Source organism: Bombyx mori, chromosome 11 (genome assembly GCF_030269925.1).
Source record: "Bombyx mori chromosome 11, ASM3026992v2".
Classification (NCBI taxonomy): Eukaryota; Metazoa; Arthropoda; class Insecta; order Lepidoptera; family Bombycidae; genus Bombyx; species Bombyx mori.
The window spans coordinates 1,592,300-1,616,418 of record NC_085117.1 but is presented as its reverse complement, the minus strand read 5'-3'; the positions used below and the strand labels follow the sequence as shown (position 1 = coordinate 1,616,418).

The following is a 24,119-nucleotide window of genomic DNA, read 5'->3' as shown; positions in this document are numbered from 1 at the left end:
AAACACTCAAACAATTACATTCATATATTATGTACTATTTAAGTAAATTATATTTGTATTCATTTCGCTAAGCACTATTTTTAATCTGTGGTATGAATTCAATATGGGATACCGACACGACCGTAGACAATTTTTTTTTTTCATTTTTTTGCGACACGTAAACGGTTTGATTGAGGGCCAACGTGAACGATAGACTACGTTTCGGAAGGCACGCATTAATGCTGATTGCGGTAATGCGAAAACGGTCGCCATGTTTGTGTGGGGGTGAGCTTGTTAATTGCACACAGCCTAGCCTGGGATTAATTTCTTATAAATATCAAGTTCACAAAATTCTCGTTCGAAGCGCGATAGATATAATCGATATTGACGCGACCGTTTTAAGAAATTGTTTCATTTTTTTTCGTATGGCAATTTACTGGTGGTATGACCTCTTGTGAGTCCGCAAGGGTAGGTACCACCACCCTGCTTATTTCTGCCGTGAAGCAGTAATGCGTTTCGGTTTGAAGGGTTGGGCAGCCGTTGAGACCTTACAACTTATATCTCAAGGTGGGTGGCGCATTTACATTGTAGATGTCTATGGGCTCCAGTAACCACTTAACATCAGGTGGGCTGTGAGCTCGTCCACTCATCTAAGGAATAAAAAAAAAAAAATACTTTTTATGTGCAGACCGTACCAGTCATGTTCGGGTATCAACTTAAATCGTTACCGTATTGGCACACTTAACATCAATCAGACCGTTCGCTTTTCAGTTCTTTAAAAGCGCTTTATTCATACAATTTCGTCAAAAACAATTTATACATAATTATTTTGAAAGTAAGTATATTTAATATACAATTTATTTTAAATAATCTTTCAAAAAGGCGCTATACTTCACACAAAACGTTTTTCGTTTTTTTTTTGTTTTTTTTTTTTTTTTTTTTGTTGTTTTAGAATTTCGCATTATTTTAATGAATTTGTACATCGTTAAAAAATTCCAATTAATAACTAGATAATATAATTATTATAATTAAAAAAAAAAAAAACATTTTTTATCACTCAGTCACATGATCGTCCACGGCTCGTGCGGAAATGAGCATCACTCAAGAAAACTCATCTCCGCTCACTAATTCTCACTTGAGATCACTTTAATTACGATTCGATGTTGCCATGTGGAACCTATAGTCGTTCGACAATATCATGATATCGTCAATGTATGCTTATCTAGCCGAACGATTGCCTTTATCGCAGTTGCATTCTTCCGTCATCGAGTCCAACGACATGAGGCTCTCTTGTGAGGTCCTCAGGCAAGACCTGCATCTAGAGTCTACTGAATTCCCACTCTGCGAATTGGCGTCTTCCGAAACTGACTCCAAGCTCCTTAAGCTTTCGACAGAAGTAAGTTTGTATGAGCGCCTGAATTCTGCTATTTCTTCTTCGGACATGTTTAAAGCCAAGAGCGAATCCCTTGCCATTTTGCCTAAAGAAGAAACCTTTTTCTTCTTCTTTGTTAATAGAGAATCCATTTTCGTCAGTGGACAAGGTTTGTTCAAGCTTTCGGGCAAAGATTTGGGGCTTGACCCGCTCCTGGACCTCAGTTTGGTCCGTCTTTGGGGTATGTCTTTGGGCGTGCTTTCCGGTATCTTGAAGGCTATCGTTTTCGTCTTCCGGTCACTTTTCTCAGCATCCGTACTCTGTAACTGCGATAAATCTTCTAGGGAGTTTGACTTTTTCAATTTAGCCCTGTCCGGTATTACGGGGGACGCCCTCAATCCCTTCATCTCTTTCGCTGTGAACACGTCCGGTATTTCCAATGCTTCATCTACTATCAATTCTGGTGACAAATCGACAATCTCTTTAAGTTCCGCTTGTTGGAGTTCTTCAGCTAACGAGCTTTGCTTGTTCGCATCCGGCTCGAAATCTTGACTTTCGTAAGCTAAATAAGCTAACGCGTCCTTCCCCAAGTCGACAGCTTCTAAGTCTTGAGTGATTTTTTCTGTGTTCGGATCGGCAAATCCCTCTAAGCATACAACGCCGCTGCGCGCGTGAAGTTTATCAGCGTCTATATATTCCAACTGAATATGAGCATCGGCCGATTCGTCGCACGTTTCATCTATAACCGCTATAGGGGCTAAGCCGACAGCCTCATCCGCTGTACTCTTCTCTAGTAGAGAAGATACAAAAGCAGCGTTAATTAAAGGCTGGCATTTCATCTGCTTCTCAGTCAGTTCAATGGCAAGAGCTCGGGTCGTGCTAGTGTTGGACGTCAAAGTATTTTCCGGGCTGATATTCTCTTTGATCCCCCTTATGACCTTGCTTGGGAGTTTGTCCACAGTTTGACCAGGATCCGGACTGGATTGTTTCTCCAAGGAATTCTCGGAGCCCGAGGACTTTAAGACGGCTGCGAAGGTCCTCGGTCTGGCCGTATCATCGATTTTAATGTCTTTTACAATCACGCCTGGCGTTCGTCCCGGATTTTTGCCGCCTTCAGTACATGGCGCGACCGATTCGTGAATATTCTTATTTATTTCGTTGGGCTGTCTGAGATCTATTCTACTGCTAACTCTATTCCCGTTAGCGTTAGGGTCCTTTTTGCTTAAATCTATTTTTTGTACTAAATTGTCATCGGTGGTAGGGGCGGTAACTATACTTCTCCCTGCGTCACGAGTCGCGTCCGTCGTCTCCGATATCTGTGGAGCGAATGATTGAAATTCGCTTAAAGTATTGTCCGTGTCAGTGGATGGAGTTTTCGAGTCCAACCTCTTCGAGAATGACTCATCAACGAATGATACTTGAATCCTTTCGGACAATGTAGAGTCCGTTGCTTCGGACGAGCTGTCGTCCTTTTCGTCCTTGTCCTTATCTATGCTGCTGCCCCACGTCCAAAAGGAACTAGTCAAAGAGGAGTCCTTCCTGGGCGGGGTGTTGGAAGCCGATTTCCTTTCATCGTCACTCTGAGAGCTCCTCGAAAATATACTTGTCGGATGTTGGAAGATGCTCAAGAGTTTCTCCAAGTGCGAGGGTTTCGAGTCTCTGTCCGCCTCGGGTCTTGGCACTTGGAAGCTCGATGATGGAGCGACCCAGGATTTCTTTCTAGCTCGTTCCAAGCCTTTACTTTTAAGTGCCGGTACATCCATCAAGCTGGATGCTCTCTTCGGGGACGACGTCAGGGTCTCCTCTGTAGGATTCTTCTTTGTATCCCTCAAACTCGAGTTATTCGTCAACGTGCCCTCGTTCGAGGACACATCATCGCGCGGCTCCGTCGGATTCTGCAGAGAGTATTCTATACCCGAATCAGCCGACGTCACCATTAGTTTCTCCTGTCTGACGGAATCTATTGAGCTAACGCTCGCCTCCAGACTCGACAGGGAGCCGTGGATCTTCTTCCCGAAGACCGGAGACGCGCTTTCGTTTGAGCTAAGCGACGTGTTCAAATAGTTGACAGGCGTGACGTCATTGGCTGACTCGACGCTGCTCCCCGCCGACAGAACGCGCTCGGGTCTCTGCCCGTCATCGTCCGAGGCCGCAGCCCTGACGGTCAGCCTCTGGACCTCGTTGAGACTCTCCACAGAGCCCCCGGATATTTCCAAGGACGAGCTGCTGTCGCGGAAATCGGCCAGCTTCTCACTCATCAGCATGGAAACCTCGATATCGGAACTGTCCGGACTCAGTTCGCTTTTAATCTTCTTAATAACTAAATTAGCAGGTACATTTGCACTATTTACACATTCACTATCTAAAACGTTTTGATTCCTCATCGATAGAACTTTCATTTCGTTTATTATGTTACCTAAGTCTTCTGTTAGTATTTCGATTTGTTTGATTGTCTTAACGCGTTTTATTGTCTCGTCGACGTCCGCGGGTCCTGCGGGTCCCGCGTGTCCGCTAGCGTCCGTCTCTGGCGCGTTTTCACTTAAAACACTTCCCCCGTCACATTCACTATCACATTCGCCAATCGTCACATCCCTAATTAGCCCATCCTCAATCTTATCAGTCTCTACGTTTAACTCGGCGCTAATGTCCGTCGCGTTGTCGCATACAACGGGTCGGGGGTCAGGCACGCGCCTTACTTCAAAGAGCCTCGACAGAGGCCGCCCCCCCGGCCCCCGGGAGGGGGAACCAGTGACTTCCTCGTCACAAACACTCCCACTTACAGTTGAAACATAGAACGTTTTTCCTATCACGTTCTCTGATGTCGTACTTCTGTCACTATCAGCTTCGGCGTGAGCTTCGTCTTCGGCACGATGCACTTCAATCGTTTCGCTTCTACCAATAATCTCTTGAATGTTCCTCTTGAACTCGATAACGGTTATATTATCGAATTCATTCTTTGATTCGTCTCTCCGATTGGAATCGGTAAATTCGTCAAACTTCGCTTCGTCTACACCCGCTTCAACATCGCGGACGGCGTCTCTTGTTACATTTACAGCTTCCACAGCAAGTGCTTTAGGTAGATCTTCGGTTTTCGCTTCGACGGCAGTGCTTTCAATGGGAGTTTCATCTCGATCTGTTTTGTTCGTCTGAGTGTCCGTCTGTGTCTTTTCTGGCGTCCTTTGTTGAGGATCGTACGTGGTGTCGTAGTTCCTGGTCACCGAGAAGCGTGAGGGTGGTCGTCTCTGGGTGGAGGCCGCGTCGATTTGTACTTGCAGCGGCTCGACCACCTGAAGGTAGAAGAGTTAATCAAAGATAGCTACCATATGTTAGTATTTTTGAAGTGATAACTCCATATGGGAGGGTAAACCGCTTCTTAAAAGCCGTATAAAGGCATCTTATCTAAAATTATAATTTGCCTAATTACTGGTGGTAGGAGCTCTTGTGAGTCCGTGCGGGTAGGTACCACCGCCCTGCCTATTTCTGCCGTGAAGCAGTAATGCGTTTCGGTTTGAAGGGTAGGGCAGCCGTTGTAACTATACTTGAGACCTTAGAACTTATATCTCAAAGTGGGTGGCGCATTTACGTTCTAGATGTCTATGGACTCCGGGTAACCACTTAACACCAGGTGGGCTGTGAACTAGTCCACCCATCTAAGCAATAAAAAATAATAATAATAATAATGAAATTAATACAAAAGGTAATCTGTACCTGTACGACTTTAAAACGTGAAGGCGTCGGGTAATCTGTGCCGGGAATCGTCCCTGGACTCGGGCTGTCCCTGGGGTCCCGCTCCGGCGTCACCCTGGTCACCTGGACGCGGTCACATCATACGAAGACATGAGTGGATGACGGGGTTCAGTAAATTTTTTAAGGTTTTTGAGTTTTTACATTGAACCAACACCTTAACAACTTAATAAATTTTCGTTATTCAACTGAGTTACCGGCCTGGTACAATAGGCAGGTATCTTCGATACGGCGCGTATTGTGAGGAAGTTTCTAGCTCTGGACTCCTAACCACTAGTAAGGTTAATAAGATTTTAAATAAATACAGTAGAGAGGCTATTGAGGGACCACTGGTTATTATTATTATATGGTCCCCCAGTAGTCTATATTCGATAATTAATTGAAATTATAAGTTTGAACATTATCATTGTTCTATTGTCGAAATATTATACTTCTATAATCACAGATTTCGCCAAGACTACACGTAAACATAGACAAATAACATTAAAAACAAAGAATATTTATTCTCAATTTGACCACAGACTTTAAACAATAACAAAAGTATGACAATAAAGCTCTCTCTCTGTTGCACTGAAATGGAATAAATGGAATTCATTGGAAAAGTGACTCTTAATTACTGTCACTGTCCGCAACGCTGACGTCATCATTTTAAAAACACCATGGAATCAGCCTTTGCAATGCCTCCTGTCATCCAATGACTCCTTTGGTCTACTTTTGGACTACACAGGGAGGTCATATTCTGGGAGCTTATGTATAGTTTATTGCGGGAATAGAACCATACTCACAGAAAACCTGGAGGCGGCGTGTATCGTGGGCACTGGGCTTCCCGCGGGGGAGGGCGCGGGTGAGGGGGCGGGGGAGCGCAGTCTGCACGCGCGGCGCTCCTCCTCCGGCCGCAACGACGACTGATGCGAGAACAAACAAAACGAACACCCTGTATATGTATGTATGTGTATGACGACTGAAGCGAGAACAAAACAAACTCCCTGTATATTAACTGACATATTGCATACACGGTAATGGAATTAAATAACATCGTGTAATAAAAAATAAACCCGCAAAATTATAATTTGCGTAATTACTGGTAGGACGTTTTGTGAGTCCGCATGAGTAGGTACCACCACCCTGCCTATTTCTGTATTAACACTTACAACACTTAACCAACACTTTAAAATTCTCAATTCGCTTCAGGTGATCTGATCGCTGTTTCGCTTCGAGTAGGTAGTTCCGATTAAACTGCGTGCCATCTCTACAACGCTTTTAAAGTCGACATCCCTACATTTATCGAGAACGTTCTGGGCAAGTCGAGTGGCTTCGACGTGTTTCCGCTATCTGACAATAGATGGCGTTGTACTTTTCGAGCGTTCTCGGTGTTGCTAGTTCTTTTGATATTCGTTTCTACTATTCGACAATAGATGGCGTTACTCTTACCGGGGCGTAACAATAATAAAGAAATCGAACCTCACCTTTAGCACAGTTGTGGTGTTACATGTCAAGCTGATCTTTCGGTGGGTCCGTGACGTGGGCTCGGTCGCTACTGGTTCGTTCCTGCGACACAGCGCTCTGATCTCTCGCGTCAGACGGGATACGGTCGCAGCCTCCTGGTCCTCGGCCGCGGGGAGCGAGTCCGGCGAGTCCTGTCGGGAAACTGTGTCTATAGTAGCGTAGTTTAGTACTCTCGGCTGGATGTAGGTCGGATCTGTGTCTGTTTGTGTACGAGAAGAGCTCGGGATCAGTACAGAACTGCAGAGGACTGTGTCTATAGTAGTGTACTATACAGTTCAGTGGAGCCGCTTACCGCCTGATCGTCCAGGTCTATTTGCGTGAGGGTGGTGTTCTCCCTGAGGGCGTTGAGTATGGCTCGCAGCCCGACACTCCCTAGCTTGTTGTCTCGCAAGTCCAATCTCTGAAACACAACAAGTTAAATGCGTTAGGTTTATAGCGTCTCACTTACCCCCTACTACATACGTTGCATGATTTGAGGTCTTTTTTCCCTACTTATGCTGATAGCCTTGGGAGGCTAACTCATATGCTCGATGGAAATCTTCCCTTTGTCGTTTACATCTACAGACTTAGCTTTGAGACGGGGGGAGGGGGGGAGGGTCTGACCTGCAGCCTGGTGTCCGCGATGAGGCACGCCAGCGCCGGCGCCGCGTCGGGCCCGAGCCGCGCCGCCTGCAGCCCGAGCGAGGCCAGCGACGAGCCCGCGCGCGCCGCCCGCACCGCGTCCCCGCCCACCGCGTTGCGCCCTATGTTCAGCACGCACAGCGACGAACAGCCGCGCTGCCCAATACAAACGTCACTATCAATACGCCTTCAAGGTTTTATAAGGTATAAAACAAACAAAGAGAGGAGAGAGAGAGGGAGAGAGGAAAACAGAGATGGGGAGAGAGGGAAAGAGAGATGGAGGAGAGAGAGAGAGAGAGAGATAGGGAGAGGAAGGGGGAGAGAGATAGGGAGAGGGGAGATAGAGAGAGAGAGAGAGAGTGATAGGGAGGGGGGAGAGGTAGGGAGAGGGGAGAGGTAGGGAAGGGGAGATAGGTAGAAGGAGAATATTCTTTATTATACACAAAATTTAATCATTAACCAACCACCTTTCAAACCGCAAAGGAGTATTGCGTTACCAATGGAGCCGCTTATCATCAGGTTGAGGGATATGCGTCTGCTATTGATACTAATAACAAGAGCGTCCAAGGACCGCAGCCGGTACACTCACCAGAGCTTTGCTGAGGTGCACAGCGCAGTTCCTCGTCAACTGATTGTTCCAGAGCACCAGAAACGAGAGACCTCTGACTTCGTGACCTGCGAAAAGATGATTAGACCATCATTATTTTGTTCACATCTCTTCATTTATTTTAATTTAGATTCTGTATCTTTTGTCGTGTACTGGATAATAGTTTGGATAAGTTCATGTAAAGGCAGAGACTTCAGCGCTGAGTCAGGGTTCAAATCCCCCACCAGGACCAATTATTAGTTATTAGTGATCCCGCATTAGTCGAAATTCGACTATAATTAATTGAAATTATAAGTTTGAACATTATTGTGGTTTTATTGTTGAAGACTATTGACTATTATACTTCTATAATAACAGGTTTCGCCAAGACTACACTATAGACAAATAATATCAAAGACAAACAATATCAATCTATTCTCAATTTGACCACAGATTTTAAACAACAACAAAAGTTTGACAATAAACAAGGAGTATGTGTGTATGTGTGTGTCAAATACATGGTAGTGTGTGTAATGTTTTCTTTATTGATATAATGTATCTTTTATGCATTATTTAATCAAAATATTAGCATTCTGCACTTCTTCTCTATATTCTCTATAAGTGTGGGAAATTTTATACTCCTCCGTCCGCGCAATTTTCGTAAAAAGGGTACAAAGTTTTTGCTTCACGTATACAGATTAACCTAAGACTAACAAACAGACTTAAGACATCAACAGACGTATGTAGGCAGCGGCAGGTAAGCAGCGGCAGGTAGGCAGTGGCAGGTAGGCAGCGGCTTTTGCGTTAGGCAGCGGCTTGGCTCTGCCCCTGGCATTGCTGAAGTCCATGGGCGACGGTAACCACTCACCATCAGGTGGGCCGTACGCTCGTCTGCCTACAAGGGCAATAAAAAAAAATTGTTTATTAGAGATATGGAGTCACATACCCTGACCGTAAACCGGAGACAGGGGCGAAGCGACAGCCGAGGGAGGCGTCAGAGCCGCCTGCTCGACCAGAGCATCAGCTATGTGACCGACACCGGAATCCTGCAATGGAAAACGAATGAATGAGGAATATTTTTTCTGACTGATTGTGCCATACAGGGTATAAAGTCTGTCGCTTCATTGGGAATGCTGTGAGTAGTTCTTCTAAAATAGAGCAATAAAAAGTCAACTGCAGAGATAAAATTGGGCTGATTGGTTGCGGTCTGTCTAATGTCTACAAGCGGATCGGAATCGCGACGGAGACGCGATATTGAGAAGATCCGGGGAGAAACTCAATTGGCTGTTTCTGTGATCAAGGTTGAATGTCAAAATTTTCGTCGCATCGACAAGTTCCAAGAGAATGGTGATAGGTGCTTGGAGTACCTAAATGCACCGAGAGTGGATCAGAAGGGTCCGAAATAGCGACCGTATATTATCTTCAACCTCATACCTCAAAGCGTTCGGCTGCATTCACGCTGCTACATGGGCTTAGATAACCACAGGGTCATAAAGGGTATTCTAGTCGCATTTTCGTGCAGAATCTGACAGAAACCGATCGGATCCCTGACCTGAGTGTCTTGAAACTTCCGGATCCATCTCCCGACCAGATCTGCTCACACAAACGCCGCATCTGTCCAAGTGTTACAGCGTCACGACCGGAACTAACCTGTATTTGGTTGTTCGACAAGTCCAACAGTTGTATGTTTGTGTTGTATCTCAGTAACGAGGCGAGCTGGACCGCGTCCGATGAACTCAAATTATTATCGCCCAAACGAAGCTCTCGTATCGAGCTGTTCGATTTTAGCGCTATGACTGAAATTAACAAAACAAACAACATAATTTATAACTTTAGTCTGCATTACATCGGCGCACAAGTTCAAAGCTCGAAATCGCTTATATCACAGTACAATGCTTGCTTCCTTTTTGTATATAACCTTCCTTATGATTCTTAATTGTTTATTCTTATTTATGTGTAAAGGAACAAAAATTATGATCACCTTACATTGTGTATTTGTATGTATATATGTAAGGATTTTGTATATGTTTATATGTATCAATTGATTGGTAAACCGCGAGTAATTAGTTTCCAAACGATTCTTTTCCACCTGATGGTTGTCTGGATGAGATCGCTCTTAGCGATAAGACCACCAATTATACTTTTTTTTGTATTTAATGTTTCGCATTGTTTCTTTTGTTGGTGTACAATAAAGAGTACTCTGTCTGACTCTTTCACTTCCTTGTATTATCTTATCACGCATCACTCTTATTATCGTGCGTATCACACATCACCGATTTCGAGACGAGTAATCAAAATCTTAATAAGTATTGCGGCTTTTCGGTAACGAGCTGAATTAATAGTTTAGCGTCAAGTGGTCTGTAAGAAAACCTGTCTACGGCAATAGAGGACTCGACTTACCAAGGGACAGCAATGGCTCTCCACACAGAGAGGCTCTCTGAAGACACAGGGCTCGGATCCTGCATGTGTGGGTCCTGAGGGCGCGCGCTATGGTGGGTGCGTGGGACGCTTCCAGGGGACCCTCGGTCACTTCTAGTTCCGTCAGATCGGCACTCTTGAAATATAGAACACTGAATCAAAAACCAATTTGGTACTGCTGGTGGTAGGACGTCTCGTGAGTCCGCAGGGGTAGGTACCACCGCCCTGCCTATTTCTGCCGTGAAACAGTAACGCGTTTCGGTTTGAAGGGCGGGCCAGCCGTTGTACTGTTAAAACTGAGACCCTTACAACTCATGTATCAAGGTGGATGGCGGCATTTACATTGTAGATGTCTATGGACCATTTAACATCAGGTGCTCCGTAAGCAAAAAAATTTTTTTTTTGTTTTTTCACTCAATTTCCGCCAGACATTGAAGTCCATGGACATGAGTAGGAGAGACGCCTTAGCCTCAATGACATTGAAAACCTCGCGAGTTTGCCCTAATGGCAGAAGTTGGCAAAACCGTGGTACCTACTCGTGCGGGCTTACAATACGGCCTAGTATTGCCCAAATAAAAAAAATGCTGGTTTGATTTTTACAGTACGCATCGTATAAACCATTCCTAAGCATATGTCGAGTATTTCCCTAAAACAATGTGTATCTGTCTCCGGTATTGGAACACCGGTACCGTCGTGACTCTTGATATGAGTGCAGCAGGCGTCTCATCATTCAGCCATGGTACGAAGCACCCACCTTCTTTATCATCCGGGACGCGGCCTGCCAACCTCTGATCCCGAACTGCCTCGGACCACTGATGGACACGACGACAGCGCTCTCGTAATACTCGATCATATCGAAGAGAGCCTCCTGAAAACGGACAGTTTCACAGCCGATTTCAGGTCTATTCATTTATCTATTTAAATGTACAGTGGTTTTTTCGGATGTTCCGTTATAACTACTGAACCATGCATCCGATTGACTTGAAACTTGGTATCCATGTAGAAAATACATGTACTTAATGGATAGGCTGATATTTATATGAGTTTTGGACTCCCTACACCAATTGCGGGGGCGTTAATGATGAGAATCTTTGTGAGGGTGAGAAATAATAATGTTAATTTTAAATGCCCAGCGAAGCGGACGGATACAGCTAGTTTATTTATAACTTTCTATACTTGACAGTATAAAGGCGGACTTAATGCCATAGGCATTCTCTGACAGTCTACCTTACGGCCTGGCCACGGGGATCGGCGGTGCGAACAGCGAAGCGGTGGGCGAGGCGACCATTCGCGCAGCACCGTTTGCAGGCCATGGGTACTCACGTTCGCCGCCGCGACTAGTAAGGAAGTCCGACAGCGAAATGTCTATATCGAAATTATCTCGATATTGCTTACAAATTAATAGTTTTTTGGTTCAGGACCTATTATTTGGAAAAGATTGTGAAGTACATGATTTGAATAAGAATCGGAGTATACCTATAGATGGAGAATTCCACAAGAAGTACGAGAAATACTTTGGGTGGCTAGACTTCCAAATAGCTGGTCTAGCTAGTATTTCAGCTATTTTATTTTTTTATTGCTTAGATGGGTGGACGAGCTCACAGCCCACCTTGTGTTAAGTGGTTACTGGAGCCCATAGACATCCACAACGTAAATGCGCCACCCACCTTGAGATATAAGTTCTAAGGTCTCAAGTATAGTTTTAATGGCTGCCTCACCCTTCAAACCGAAACGCATTACTACTTCACGGCAGAAATAGGCAGGGTGGTAGTACCCACCCGTGTAGACTCACAAGAGGTCCTACCACCAGTAATTACGCAAATTATTATTTTGAAGATTTCATTTTTATCACACGATGTTATTCCTTCACCGTGGAAATCAATCGTGAACGTTGAGTGTTGTTGAGTACGTATTTCATTACAAAAATTGGTACCCGCCTGATATTCGAACACCGGTGCATCGCTCAACACGATTGCACCGGACGTCCGTTAGGCCACGACGACTTTAAAAATATAAAATAAAAAATAAATAAAAAATATAAAAATTTCGGCGTTAATTTTTCGCGGCGAAAACAACTAAACTCATTTAATCACTGCACTATTCGCCGCGACTACCGCTCGACTCCGTGGCTCGCGCCGTCCGTATTCATGCATTTGTTTTGCTCGCCCGCCGCATCACGCGATTCGCTCGGTACATTTCGCCGGTCGCTTCGCCGGTCGCCGGTGCGCGTGGCTTGTTAGGTACATTTCTATGCGCTTGTTTTAGTCGCTAGACGCTTCGCCGTTCGCACCGCGCGAATATTCGCATCGGCGAATGTCCCGTGGCCAGGCTGTTAGGGGAGTGCAGAGATGAACCTTGGTAGGTACAGTGTTATATTGTTATAAGTTACTTAAATATACGTATACATATAATATACATAGCATTTATAGATACAAATACTCGTAATTAAATAAATATATATAGATGAATATATATCTGTACTAATATATAAATCTACACTGTTTTTTACGGATGTTCCTTTATAACTACTGAACCGTACACCCGATTGACTTGAAACTTGGTATCCATGTAGAAAATACATGTACTTAATGGATAGGCTAATATTTATATGAGTGTTGGACTCCCTAATAATAATGACAATAAATAATAATGTTAATTTTAAATGCACAGCGAAGCGGGCGAGTACGGCTAGTATACATATAAAGATATATTTAAATAAATATCAATTACACGACTATATTAGAGGACTCTGCTAGCTCTCGGAGAAACAGTTCTCGAACCCTAGTCTATTCCATGCGGTCCAAAATTACAGCTTACATAACGAGCCCCCAAACATTAGACGTTTGAGGGACCGCGGGCTGAAACTCAACCAGACCTATAAGCGCCTCATGACATCACGAGGCTGCACGAAATCTGTGACGCCTAGGGCAAGAATTGGCTAGAAATCACGACTAGTGTTGTAACACCCACATCCAAGAGGTTTACATATCTATAGTAGAACAGCTATCCCGCTCTTCGAACCAAAAGGATTGCTGACGATTACATTGCGACAGAAGAGGCAGATCAGTGTTGTCTGTGTCACCAAAAAGTCTCGAACAGCGATAATGTTACATTATTAGCAATTAATTATTCTGAATAGGGTATTTCTAATTTTTATTCATTTTTATTTATCTTTTTTCTTTCTCCTACCTAAGCTGATAGCCTTGACAGGCTGTCAGCGTAAACTAACAAGTAGGTGAGCTCACGGAGATCAAACCTGACGAAGTTGTTAACATTGGCCCTAGCAAGAGCAGTGCTTTGCTGAAACTACCACCAGATCGGAATCACGACCCACTTAGAAGATCTGGCGAGAAACCCAGTGGACTGTGTCTATGGGTTACTTCTCTCGTAGAGTTCAACGATGACAGTAACTGGTGCTTGAGGAGTATAAAAGCAACGATAGTGGGTCCGAGAGATCCAACAAAGCATGTTTCGGGAGACGGCGGCCTTGCGTAGCTCCGTCGGATATGTAATTAGCGGAGACCACGATAAGAAAGTTATCCTATCACGCCGCTTTGTCTGGCCGTGGGGCATTCTTTTTTGCCACGCACCATCCGGCTTTGGAATGAGCTCTCCTCCACGGTGTTTCCCGAGCCATATCCTTCTTCAAACGAGGCTTGTAGAGAGTACTTAACGGGAGACAGCGGCTTGGCTCTGCCCCTGGCATTGCTGAAGTCCACGGGCCACGGTAAGCACTCACCATCAGGTGTGTGTGCTCGTCTGCCTACAAAGGCAATAACAAAAAAAAGCTGTCGTTCCTGACGCAAGGGTCCTGAAAACCGACTTCTGCACCTAACAATCAACGTCTTAGCTAAATCAACTCACGGCTCCTTCGTCGTCCAGTATCGCGTGGTCCAGTTCCAGTCTCCGGAACTGAACCCTCCTGAGCACCGCCTCCAGGGCGTCGACCGGCGCCGGACCCAGCAGCAAGCACTCGCATAGCGTCAGCCTGGGCGCTCTGGTTCCGCCGCCTATACACGACTCCGGTAGCTCCTGTAAGGAATATTATAAAGCATCGCTGAAGCCCTTTCAAACTGTTAATCCTGTACGGGTATATAGCAGATGACATCGTGGCCACGACTTTGGTAGCTCCTGAAAGGAGTATTATTGATCCATCGCTGAGGCCCTTTCAAATTGTTAATCCTGTACAGGTAAATAGCAGATGACGTCGTGGCCTAAAGGATAATAAGTCCGGTTCGTTCGTGTCGAGCGAAGTCACTGTGCCGGTGTTCGCAGACACGTACCGGTTTTTGTAATGAATAAGTGAGTATTTACGTTATTCTGAAGCCATAGAGGACAAGTTAATCGTCGTGGCCTAAAGGATAAGACGTCCGGTGCATTCGTATCGAGCGATGCACCGGTGTTCGTATCCCGCAGGCAATTACCAATTTTTCTAATGAAACACGTACTAAGCAAACGTTCACGATTGACTTCCACTATGAAACAATAACATTGTGGAATAAAAATCAAACTCGCAAAATTATAATTTGCGTAATTACTGGTGGTAGGACATCTTGAGAGACCGCACGGGTAGGTATCACCGCCCTGCCTATTTCTGCCGTTAATGCGTTTCGGTTTGAAGGGCGGGGCAATCATTGTGCAGTAAAAACTGAGACCTTAGAACTCATATCTCAAGGTAGGTGACGTCATTTACTTTGTAGATGTCTATGGGCTCCGAAAACCACTTAACACCAGGCTGGCCGTGAGCTTGTCTACCCACCCAAGCAGTAAACAAAATTAAAAAAATGGTAGCGCTTCTTGCGAACTAATACTGACAGGTACCAAGTACATAAGTAGTAATGGGTTCCGATTTGAGGGGATAGCAGATGTCTATGGCCACTTGGTCCAGTCGAGGCGTTACGGCTGTGCACCCCTAACCTGCCGCATCACGCTGGGCCTGGTTGGAGAGAAGATATCATTACCCTGATCAGCTGCAGCACGGAGTCGATCGGCGTCGTGTTGTACCGCCTGCACAACTCCAAATAGTCCGCCGCTATCTGAGCGCGATTCGTTGCCGGAACTGAAAATATATAACAGAAAATATATAAATGTCACACATTCAATCGCGTATGAAAAGTGCTAAAACATAGCCAGGGAGATTCAATGCAGAATAACACTTTACAAAACACACACACACACGCATAAACACACATATAACACACGCATAATATCCTTTTCTTTCTTTTTTCTTAGATGGGTGGACGAGCTCACAGCCCACCTGGTGATACGTGGTTACTGGAGCCCATAGACATCTACGACGTAAATGCGCCACCCACCTGGAGATATAAGTTGTAAGGTCTCAGTATAGTTACAACGGCCACCCCACCCTTCAAACCGAAACGCATTACTGCTTCACGGCAGAAATAGCTAGAGTGGTGGTACCTACCCGCGCGGACTCACAAGAGGTCCTACCACCAGTAATTACGCAAATTATAATTTTGCGGGTTTCATTTTTATTACACGATGTTATTCCTTCACCGTGGAAGTCAATCGTGAACATTTGTTAAGTACGTATTTCATTACAAAAATACCGCCTGCGGGATTCGAACACCGGTGCATCGCTACATACGAATGCATCGGACGTCTTATCAGTTAGGCTACGACGACTTCCAGTTTTTACGGGTGTTCCGTTATAACTACTGAACCATGCATCCGATTGACTTGAAACTTGGTATCCATGTAGAAAATACATGTACTTAATGAATAGGCTAATATTTATATGAGTGTTGGACTCCCTACACTAGTTGCGGGGACGTTAATGATGATTTTAAATGCCCAGCGAAGCGGACGGATACAGCTAGTATATAATAATATATAATACAAAATATTCCTCCTCATCCTAGCGTTGTTTCCTCACTGCTGAGTGTCGTGACCATTATGTTTAGACAGGATTTTAATTTTTTATTATGTCTTTCCAGCGTTTCCAATCATTGGCCGCGTGAAGGGCTTCATGAAATCAGGCTGCGCCCGCGTGATCCCTTTATCTCGGCCTTACCGATTACTTTAATATAGTATTTTAAAGGTATACTAGTGGTCCCGCAGTAGTCGAAATTCGACTATAATTAATTGGAATTGTAAGTTTGTACACTATTATGATTGTATTTTATACTTCTATAATTATAAATTTCGCCAAGACTACACTATAAAAATAAAAATGTGTGCGTGTACTAGTGTACACACGTAAGAAGTGGAACTTCTTTATGGCCTTATTTTTCGAAAAATGATCTACATGCAACTTTCTAGAAATTGGTTAAATAAAGTTAAATTAGATAAAGTTTAAACAAAAGGATTTTATTATCATAGACATGAATACAAAAAAGTTAAATTAGATAAAGTTTAAACAAAAGGATTTTATTATCATAGACATGAATACAAAAAAGATGGCGCGTAACGGAAAAATGTGACGCGTAACCGAAAAATGTGACGGTAAATTTTTTTCCAACGCCGATAAAGAAGTTTCACTTCAAATATTAACAAAGACAAACAGTATTTAATCTATTCTCAATTTGACCACAGACGTCAAGAACAAATAGTATGCATGCGTGTGTGCGTCAAATATTATGGTATGTAGTGTGTGTAATGTTTTCTTTATTGATTTAATGTATCTTTTATGCATTATTTTAATATTTTTTTAGCATTGTGCACTTCTTCTCTATATTCTCTATAAGTGTGGAAAATTTCAAACTCCTCCGTCCGCGCAATTTTCGTAAAAAGGGGTACAATGTTTTTGCTTTACGTAATAATATATAAAGACCAAACAAGTTTTAATTACTTCAGTGCGCCACGTAGGACACCGGTGATCTACACGGCAGTCAACGTATCAAAAACATCACAGACAGAAAATAATCGGGGGTCATATAAAAAAAATACGGGATTATCTTTATCGGTAGAGATAATATCCGCGAAATCAGCATCTTTCAAATACAAACTCTAAGCCTTATAGGTTAAAATGTATTATTCGATGTAGCTGTAACAGACTTCTGTGACTAGACGACTAGCATTCACAAAATTATTACAACGATAATTTAATCTATTGTTAATAATAAACACTGTTTGAAATGAGTAGATGGATTTATCTACCTTTATAACCTTTTGGGCTTTTTTTTACCTATCTAGCTGAGTGCCTTGAGAGGGTATTTCAGTGTAACCTTAACTAGTAGGTGAGCTCACGGGGCTCAAACCTGACGACGATGCTAACACGAACCCTAGCAAGAGCCGTGCTTCGCAGAATCTACCACCGGATCGGAAACGCGACCCACTGAGAAGATCCGGCGAGAAACTCAGTGGGCTGTGTCTGAGAGTTATATAAAAAAAAAAATTCTGCGAAGCACTACTCTTGCTAGGGCTAGCGTTAGCAACGTCCTCAGGTTAGAGCCCCGTGAGCTCACCCGGTGAATGTAGTATGGACCCCTCAAAGTAACTAGAAGAGCCAGGCGAAAAAAACAACAAAAAAAAAGGTGGGTACATAGAAAAATGAGAAATCGCATAATCAATCATCGAAAGGCCGCATTAAACAGTAAGTACCTACTCGTAATAAAATAGTAAAAAATTCCAACATTACAATATATAGAGTTCCACATTAACATGTCAATGATGTCATCGTATGACCGGATCGGACTAAAATTCGACCCGACGCCGCGGCGAGCCCAGAGCGTGTGTGAGTGACCTCATACTTACATTTTTACGACAGACCATAGTATACTTCGACGGACCTGAAGCTACTCTCATGATACGCACTAAGATTGAACAGAGAACGTGGATAAGAGAAATAACGACATAGAGAATATCAGTGGCAATCAATTTATCAGATTTGAAATAGAAAAAAAATCCAAATACCCGCTATAGAAAGAAAATTAATTCGAAGATACGAAGCGAGCTAATTGAAAATTTAATTTTTTTAAAAACATGTGTCCAATTCACACGTGGTACAAGTCAAACCTTCAAAAATGTTGGCTTCAAGATAATGAGACTAATCAAAAATTTCCGGAAATGGATAATTGTAGGGTTTTAGTAATGCGATAGTGATACAAAGTTTGATAATTATTTTATTGTACACTAGCTGACCCGGCAGACTTCGTGATGCCTCAATCGATAAATAAAAGACCTAAACTTTTGTATAAAATAGACTTAAAACAAACAAAAGGATTCCGTCCGACGGGGAACACATCAAAGGAAAAACAAAAATTTTATTTTTATTTAATTCCGAGAATTTTCATATTTATCTACCTTTTAAACCTTCTCTGTAACCGTACTCGTCGAACTCGACAAAGAGTTCGCCGTGCAACCTAACCGATGAATCAGCTCGCTGAGTTTCTCGCCAGATCTTCTCAGCGGGTCGCGATTCCGATCCGGTAGTAGATTCATTCGCGAAGCAGCTACTCTTGAACTGTTAGGTCTCCTTCGAAGGCGCTCGGGTAGCTCTTAGCAAATCCCACCCCTCCTGGTTGAGCCTTTGCTCGCCCACCTGTCCTGGTGAAACTGGAAAGGCCTCCGGGCCACCAGTAATCCTTCAATCATAAAAAAAAACCTCTGAACTTCCACAAATAATTCAAGACCAAAATTAGCCAAATCGGTCCAGCCGTTCTCGAGTTTTAGCGAGACTAACGAACAGCAATTCATTTTTATATATATATATAGATTTCATTCGTATATATTACATAGATTTATCCAGAATGTATTAAGTACGAATATTAGGTACGAAGCAGAGCACAAAGAGAACCACTAACTGTTTAATGCTTCCCATCTCATTTTCTCCCACGTTAAATCTTATGAATTTATGAATCTGTCTCTTTTTACTGTCGCTTTTTCGTTTCATCGACTTTCGAATCACAACGTTGCTAAAGAAGTGTTTACTTCAAAATGCCCATCCTTTAATCGAGAAGATAGGAACCCAAGTCAAATTTCTAGACCTCAAGATAATAATATTATTATCACTACGTTGTGTTTGAAACCATAAGTAACAAAAAGTAGACTTTTCGTACTTTTGTGGCGGGTAGCCATCATACAACGCAAGATAATTGACAGATGCCTGAATCTCGCTTACGACATTTTCAGGATAAAGCGCATATATACATACAAGTTCCGAACAACAGCATTCGGACCGTCGGTCTACCGAGCAATATCACCCGCTCGGTGGAAGATCTTCCTTCCGTCGTATATATATCGTATATATAAACTCCCCAAACTGGTGACCTCCGACGTGATGTGAACACGCAACCTTCTGATTCATCACCAGCGCATCAATAACTTAGGCTACCACAATCCCCGCATTCTCGAAGATAAAAGCAAGTCATCGACAGTCGTCCCACAGCAAGCCAGCATCGCAGCCTCAACAGGTCCATCGCAGCCGACTCACCGCGCTTCCTGGTCCTACGGCACGCAACTTCACTGCCTCATCACGCCACTACAGTTCATCGCAGCCCACGACCGGATCATCAACGCTTGGGGTCACACATCTCCGGCGTGGCAGCTCTGCATCACATGGACTACGCACGACACGCACGCAACATTCAAGCTCAGTCTCGACTCACCGCAGACTTCGAGCAGCACTGGCGACAATCACGCAGCATTCAGCTCAGTTTCGACTCACTGCAAACTTCGAGCAGCACTGGCCCTTGCAAGCTAATCTCAGCACGGACAACCCTAACTAAAAAATGCCACGACCTCCAGTCTCGGAGGGGAGTGATGTGGCGGGTAGCCATCATACAACGCAAGATAATTGACAGATGCCTGAATCTCGCTTACGACATTTTCAGGATAAAGCGCATATATACATACAAGTTCCGAACAACAGCATTCGGACCGTCGGTCTACCGAGCAATATCACCCGCTCGGTGGAAGATCTTCCTTCCGTCGTATATATATCGTATATATATCTCCCCAAACTTTAAAACAATTAATAACCAAAATAACGTATGTAATCGCTTTTGAAGTCGTCGCGGCCTAATAGATAAGACGGCCGGTGCGTTCGTATCGAGTGACGCGACCGCGCCAAGGTTCGAATCCCGCAGGCGGGTACCGATTTTTCTAATGAAATACGTACTTAACAAATGTTCACGATTGAATTTCACGGTGAATGAATAGCATCGTGTAATAAAAATCAAACCCGCAAAAATTATTACTTGCGTAATTACTAGTGGTAGCGTGTTATGTGAAATAGGTCTGCCTATTTCTTCCGTGAAGCAGTACCACGTTCTGGTTTGAAAGTAACGGCAGCCGTTTTACGATACGGTGAGTCCGTGGCGGCATTAACGCTGCTGATGTCTAAGGGCTTCAGCACCCGTTTAACATCGGACAAGCCGAGAGCTTGGTCACACGAAATCATCACCGCGGCCTTTTGAGATAACAACACCAATACTAGTAGCGTCTTTGGAACAACAGGCAAACCCTAACGCTGATTTCAGACTGCACTGTAATATAATAGCATATTATAATATATAGCTCATAAGCACAACAATTTTTTTTTTCTCCTACCTATGCTGATAGCCTTGAGAGGCCATTTCAGCTTCTTGAAGTGTAGGTGAGCTAACAGGGCTCAAACCGGAAGTGTTGCTAACACTGGCCCTAACAAGAGCAGTGCTTCGCAGGATATAGTTCACCATATAGTATAGCAGCCTATACTTAGTCAATAATACATAGTACAGTGTGAACGTGTCCATAACAATGTATGGTGAGCGATATTGTTCCATACACGATCCTGTAGACCGAATGGTAAACAGTCGACATCGCCTTAAACGCGTCATTACGGATCCTCCCGATTGATTAACGATGCTTTTAGGTACCACAAGCACCGGTCACCGTCCTCGTCGAAACCGTCGCTTGCGACGAAGGGCTCGGCGAGTGAATTAACCCATAGACACAGCCCACTGAGTTACTCCTCGAATCTTCTCAGTGGGTCGCGTTTCTGATCCGGCGGTAGATTCTGCGAAGCACTGCTTTTGCCAGGATAGTGCCCACGTTGCACTCTGTCGACTAATTGGGAAGCTTCCTTAGAACTTTGAGCATAAATACGGTCATTTTGTTAGTTAAAATGTTGCCCAATTGTAAAAAAAATCTCATCCGTAAACAATTTTTTTCTATGACCTCCCTTTGCGTACCGCTTCAGTAGTTGTTTCGATTTTACCACCCTATTCTCTTTTAAATTATCAGTTAAGAAATGACCAGTACGTCTCTTATAGGCTGCAAGTCCTAAGTCATCTTTTAAAATACGCGACATGGTTCTAGGTGCTATCTTCATATCCCGAGATAAAATCTTTTGCTTTCAGACAGGATTTCTTCGAATTCTTTCCTTTACTGCTTTGACCACCTTTTTCGTACGAACACTACGTGGACGGCCAGATCTTTTCTGTCACAAACAGAGGAGGTCTCATTACACCTATTAATAGCCCGGTACACAAACATTTTACTTTGTGTAATGCAATCACAGCGATTCGGTTCTCTTTATCACCCCACTCCATTTTAATATCGCAAAATATTGTACAATGTATTGGCGCCAAAATGAGAAAAATCAATGAGAAATCATATAAAAATGACAGATTACAAATTCAAATGTAATATTTTGTTTATTTTTAATTGTATTTATGGCCAGACTAAGTATTATAGCGTAGTCTGAAAACAGCTTAAATCATATCACAGTTATTCCAGTCTTGTTTTACGCCTACCCGCGTTTGGCTCCGAAATGCAATTAGCCGCGCCGACCAAGTCTCTTAGCTCTTAACTCGCTTAGAACTCGAAAGCCACCGGTGCGTCAGTACTTGGCAGGCGTCCACGCGGAGAGCACGATTATTAACGTGTTATTTATGTTTCGGGAGAACTTGTTTGTTCCGCAGAAAGAAAGGAGCTATTCAAACGAGAGATGACGAGATTACCTGGACCGTAAAACTGCGATACTTTAAGACAAATATTTTTTTATTGTATGGAAACTAGCGACATCTTGTGGCGGACGCCCCTAAACTTATATGTTGTTAAAATTAAGGCATTTAATTATTGTATACCCGGTCGACGGTGTATCGCGTACCGACCCGGCAGGCTGATTCTGGCCCAGCGGGGTATCCCGGAACACCAGCGGCATCGCCCGGGCGGCCTGGTAGGGCCGCCGTACCGCGGAGACCGACGTCGTTGGTCGTCGACTATCGTCTCGACGACCCGTCGGTCGGGCGGCCTCGGGGTGGCGCCGCGGGTCTGGTTGTAGTGTTGACCGCGAGAACCCCTCTACTCTGACCGGGTCTGACCCCGGACGGAGATCGGACGACGGGTGTAAGAGTGCAGGGGAGTCGTTTAGTAGGTGGGCCCTAAAATCTTTGGGCCCGCGGTCTGCTCTCAACACCTGCAGATCGTTCACACATACCACGCGCGCCCCCTAGGCGCGGGGACCTCGTAGGAGGTTCGGCACCCGGCCCGAAAAAAAAAAAGTAAAATTAAAAAGATAAATGTCGCGTAATAAGCGAAATGTCGCTTCAACCAAATAACCTTACACCACACCCCTCGATATATTAGCCCCGATATAAAACGCGCGTCTAAATCGTAAAAATAATTCTGATTGTGTCTACGGCCGAAGAAAAAAAAAAACATTTAGATGAGCCAACAAACATAATCACGTCATAATTCTTTAGAAACGCAAGTGTCCACCTGTATTAGTCACTCTATAACTATAGATACATAGATAATTTCGATTCACCAACACGCCAATGTTGGTCACGTTTGATTGGCTTGTTTGCCAAACATCACCAAACGATCCGACAATTTATTTGACGTAATCCTCGCATCTTTTTGTATCAAAATCTCATCTAATCTTTGCGTAATTATGATGGGTCATTAGTGAGCGCGCACGTTTGTACTGGCATCTTGTGAGGGAGACCCGAAATTCTCGCATTTAATCCAAAAGTCTTTATGAACGGAATCGGTCTTTAGGGAAACCATATTAGACGTTTTTAATTTTATTAAGTAGTCTTTTTTATTGCGTAGATGGGTGGATGAGCTCACGGCCCACCTGGTGTTAAGTAGTTACCAGAGCCCATAGACATCTACGACGTAAATGCCGCCACCCAAAACGAGATATGAGTTCTTAGGTCTCAGTTCCTACAGTAAGTACAACGGCTGTCCCGTCCTTCAAACCGAATCGCATTACTGCTTCACGGAAAAAATAGGCAGGGCGGTGGTACCTACCCTTGCGAACTCACAAGATGTCCTCCTACCAGCAATAAAACAGAAACAGAGTTTAACAGAAGTTTTTTTTCCTACCCATGCTGATAGCCTTGAGAGGCTAATTCAGCTTCGCCCTGACATATAGGTGAGCTCACGGGGCTCAAACCTGACAACGTTGCTAACACGAACCTTAGCAAGAGCCATGCTTCGCAGAATCTACCACCGGATCGGGAACGCGACCCACTGAGAAGTTCTGTGGTTCTGGTGGTCTGTGGATCTGTGTCTATGGGTTAATTTACTCGTCGAGCCCTTCGTCGCAAGCGACGGGTTCGACGAGAACGATGACCGGGTTTAACAGAAATCACAAACATCCCAATATATAGACCAATATTGGCCCAATAATTTTGCGGCAACACGTCCAACATCGATTCCGGAACAGACAGCGCGACGCTGGCACAACAATTTGTCATAATAATTACTTTTAATTGGCCACGTTATTACCTACGCGCACACGATTAATACGCAAGTTGGTTCTCATTAAAAGTTCATTACAATGGTATTTTAAGTATGTTTTATACGTGAATTGCTTATTCTTATGTATGTGTAAAGAAGTAAAATTTATAATAATTATTATTATATTACATTGTGTATTTCTATGTACTAGTGGTCCCGCAGTAGCCGAAATTCGACTATAATTAATTGGAATTGTAA

General features: G+C 43.8%; 1 protein-coding gene across 1 annotated transcript in view; it reads right to left on the bottom strand.

Annotated features, from left to right (window-relative positions):
- Positions 1–10: 10 nt before the first annotated feature.
- The window catches only part of LOC101740083 (uncharacterized), a 35,785-nt gene continuing 11,676 nt past the window's right edge, over positions 11–24,119 (bottom strand). Inside the window, exons 2-14 of the mRNA XM_038013854.2 lie at positions 15,188–15,285; positions 14,091–14,258; positions 10,981–11,094; positions 10,209–10,362; positions 9,459–9,604; positions 8,755–8,854; positions 7,812–7,897; positions 7,205–7,378; positions 6,894–7,001; positions 6,562–6,732; positions 5,881–6,000; positions 5,060–5,161; positions 11–4,638 (exon numbers count right to left, since the gene is read on the bottom strand). Coding sequence (XP_037869782.1) covers positions 1,198–4,638; positions 5,060–5,161; positions 5,881–6,000; positions 6,562–6,732; positions 6,894–7,001; positions 7,205–7,378; positions 7,812–7,897; positions 8,755–8,854; positions 9,459–9,604; positions 10,209–10,362; positions 10,981–11,094; positions 14,091–14,258; positions 15,188–15,285 — 4,982 coding nt within the window. The 3' untranslated portion in view covers positions 11–1,197. The remainder of the gene's footprint in view (positions 4,639–5,059; positions 5,162–5,880; positions 6,001–6,561; positions 6,733–6,893; positions 7,002–7,204; positions 7,379–7,811; positions 7,898–8,754; positions 8,855–9,458; positions 9,605–10,208; positions 10,363–10,980; positions 11,095–14,090; positions 14,259–15,187; positions 15,286–24,119) is intronic.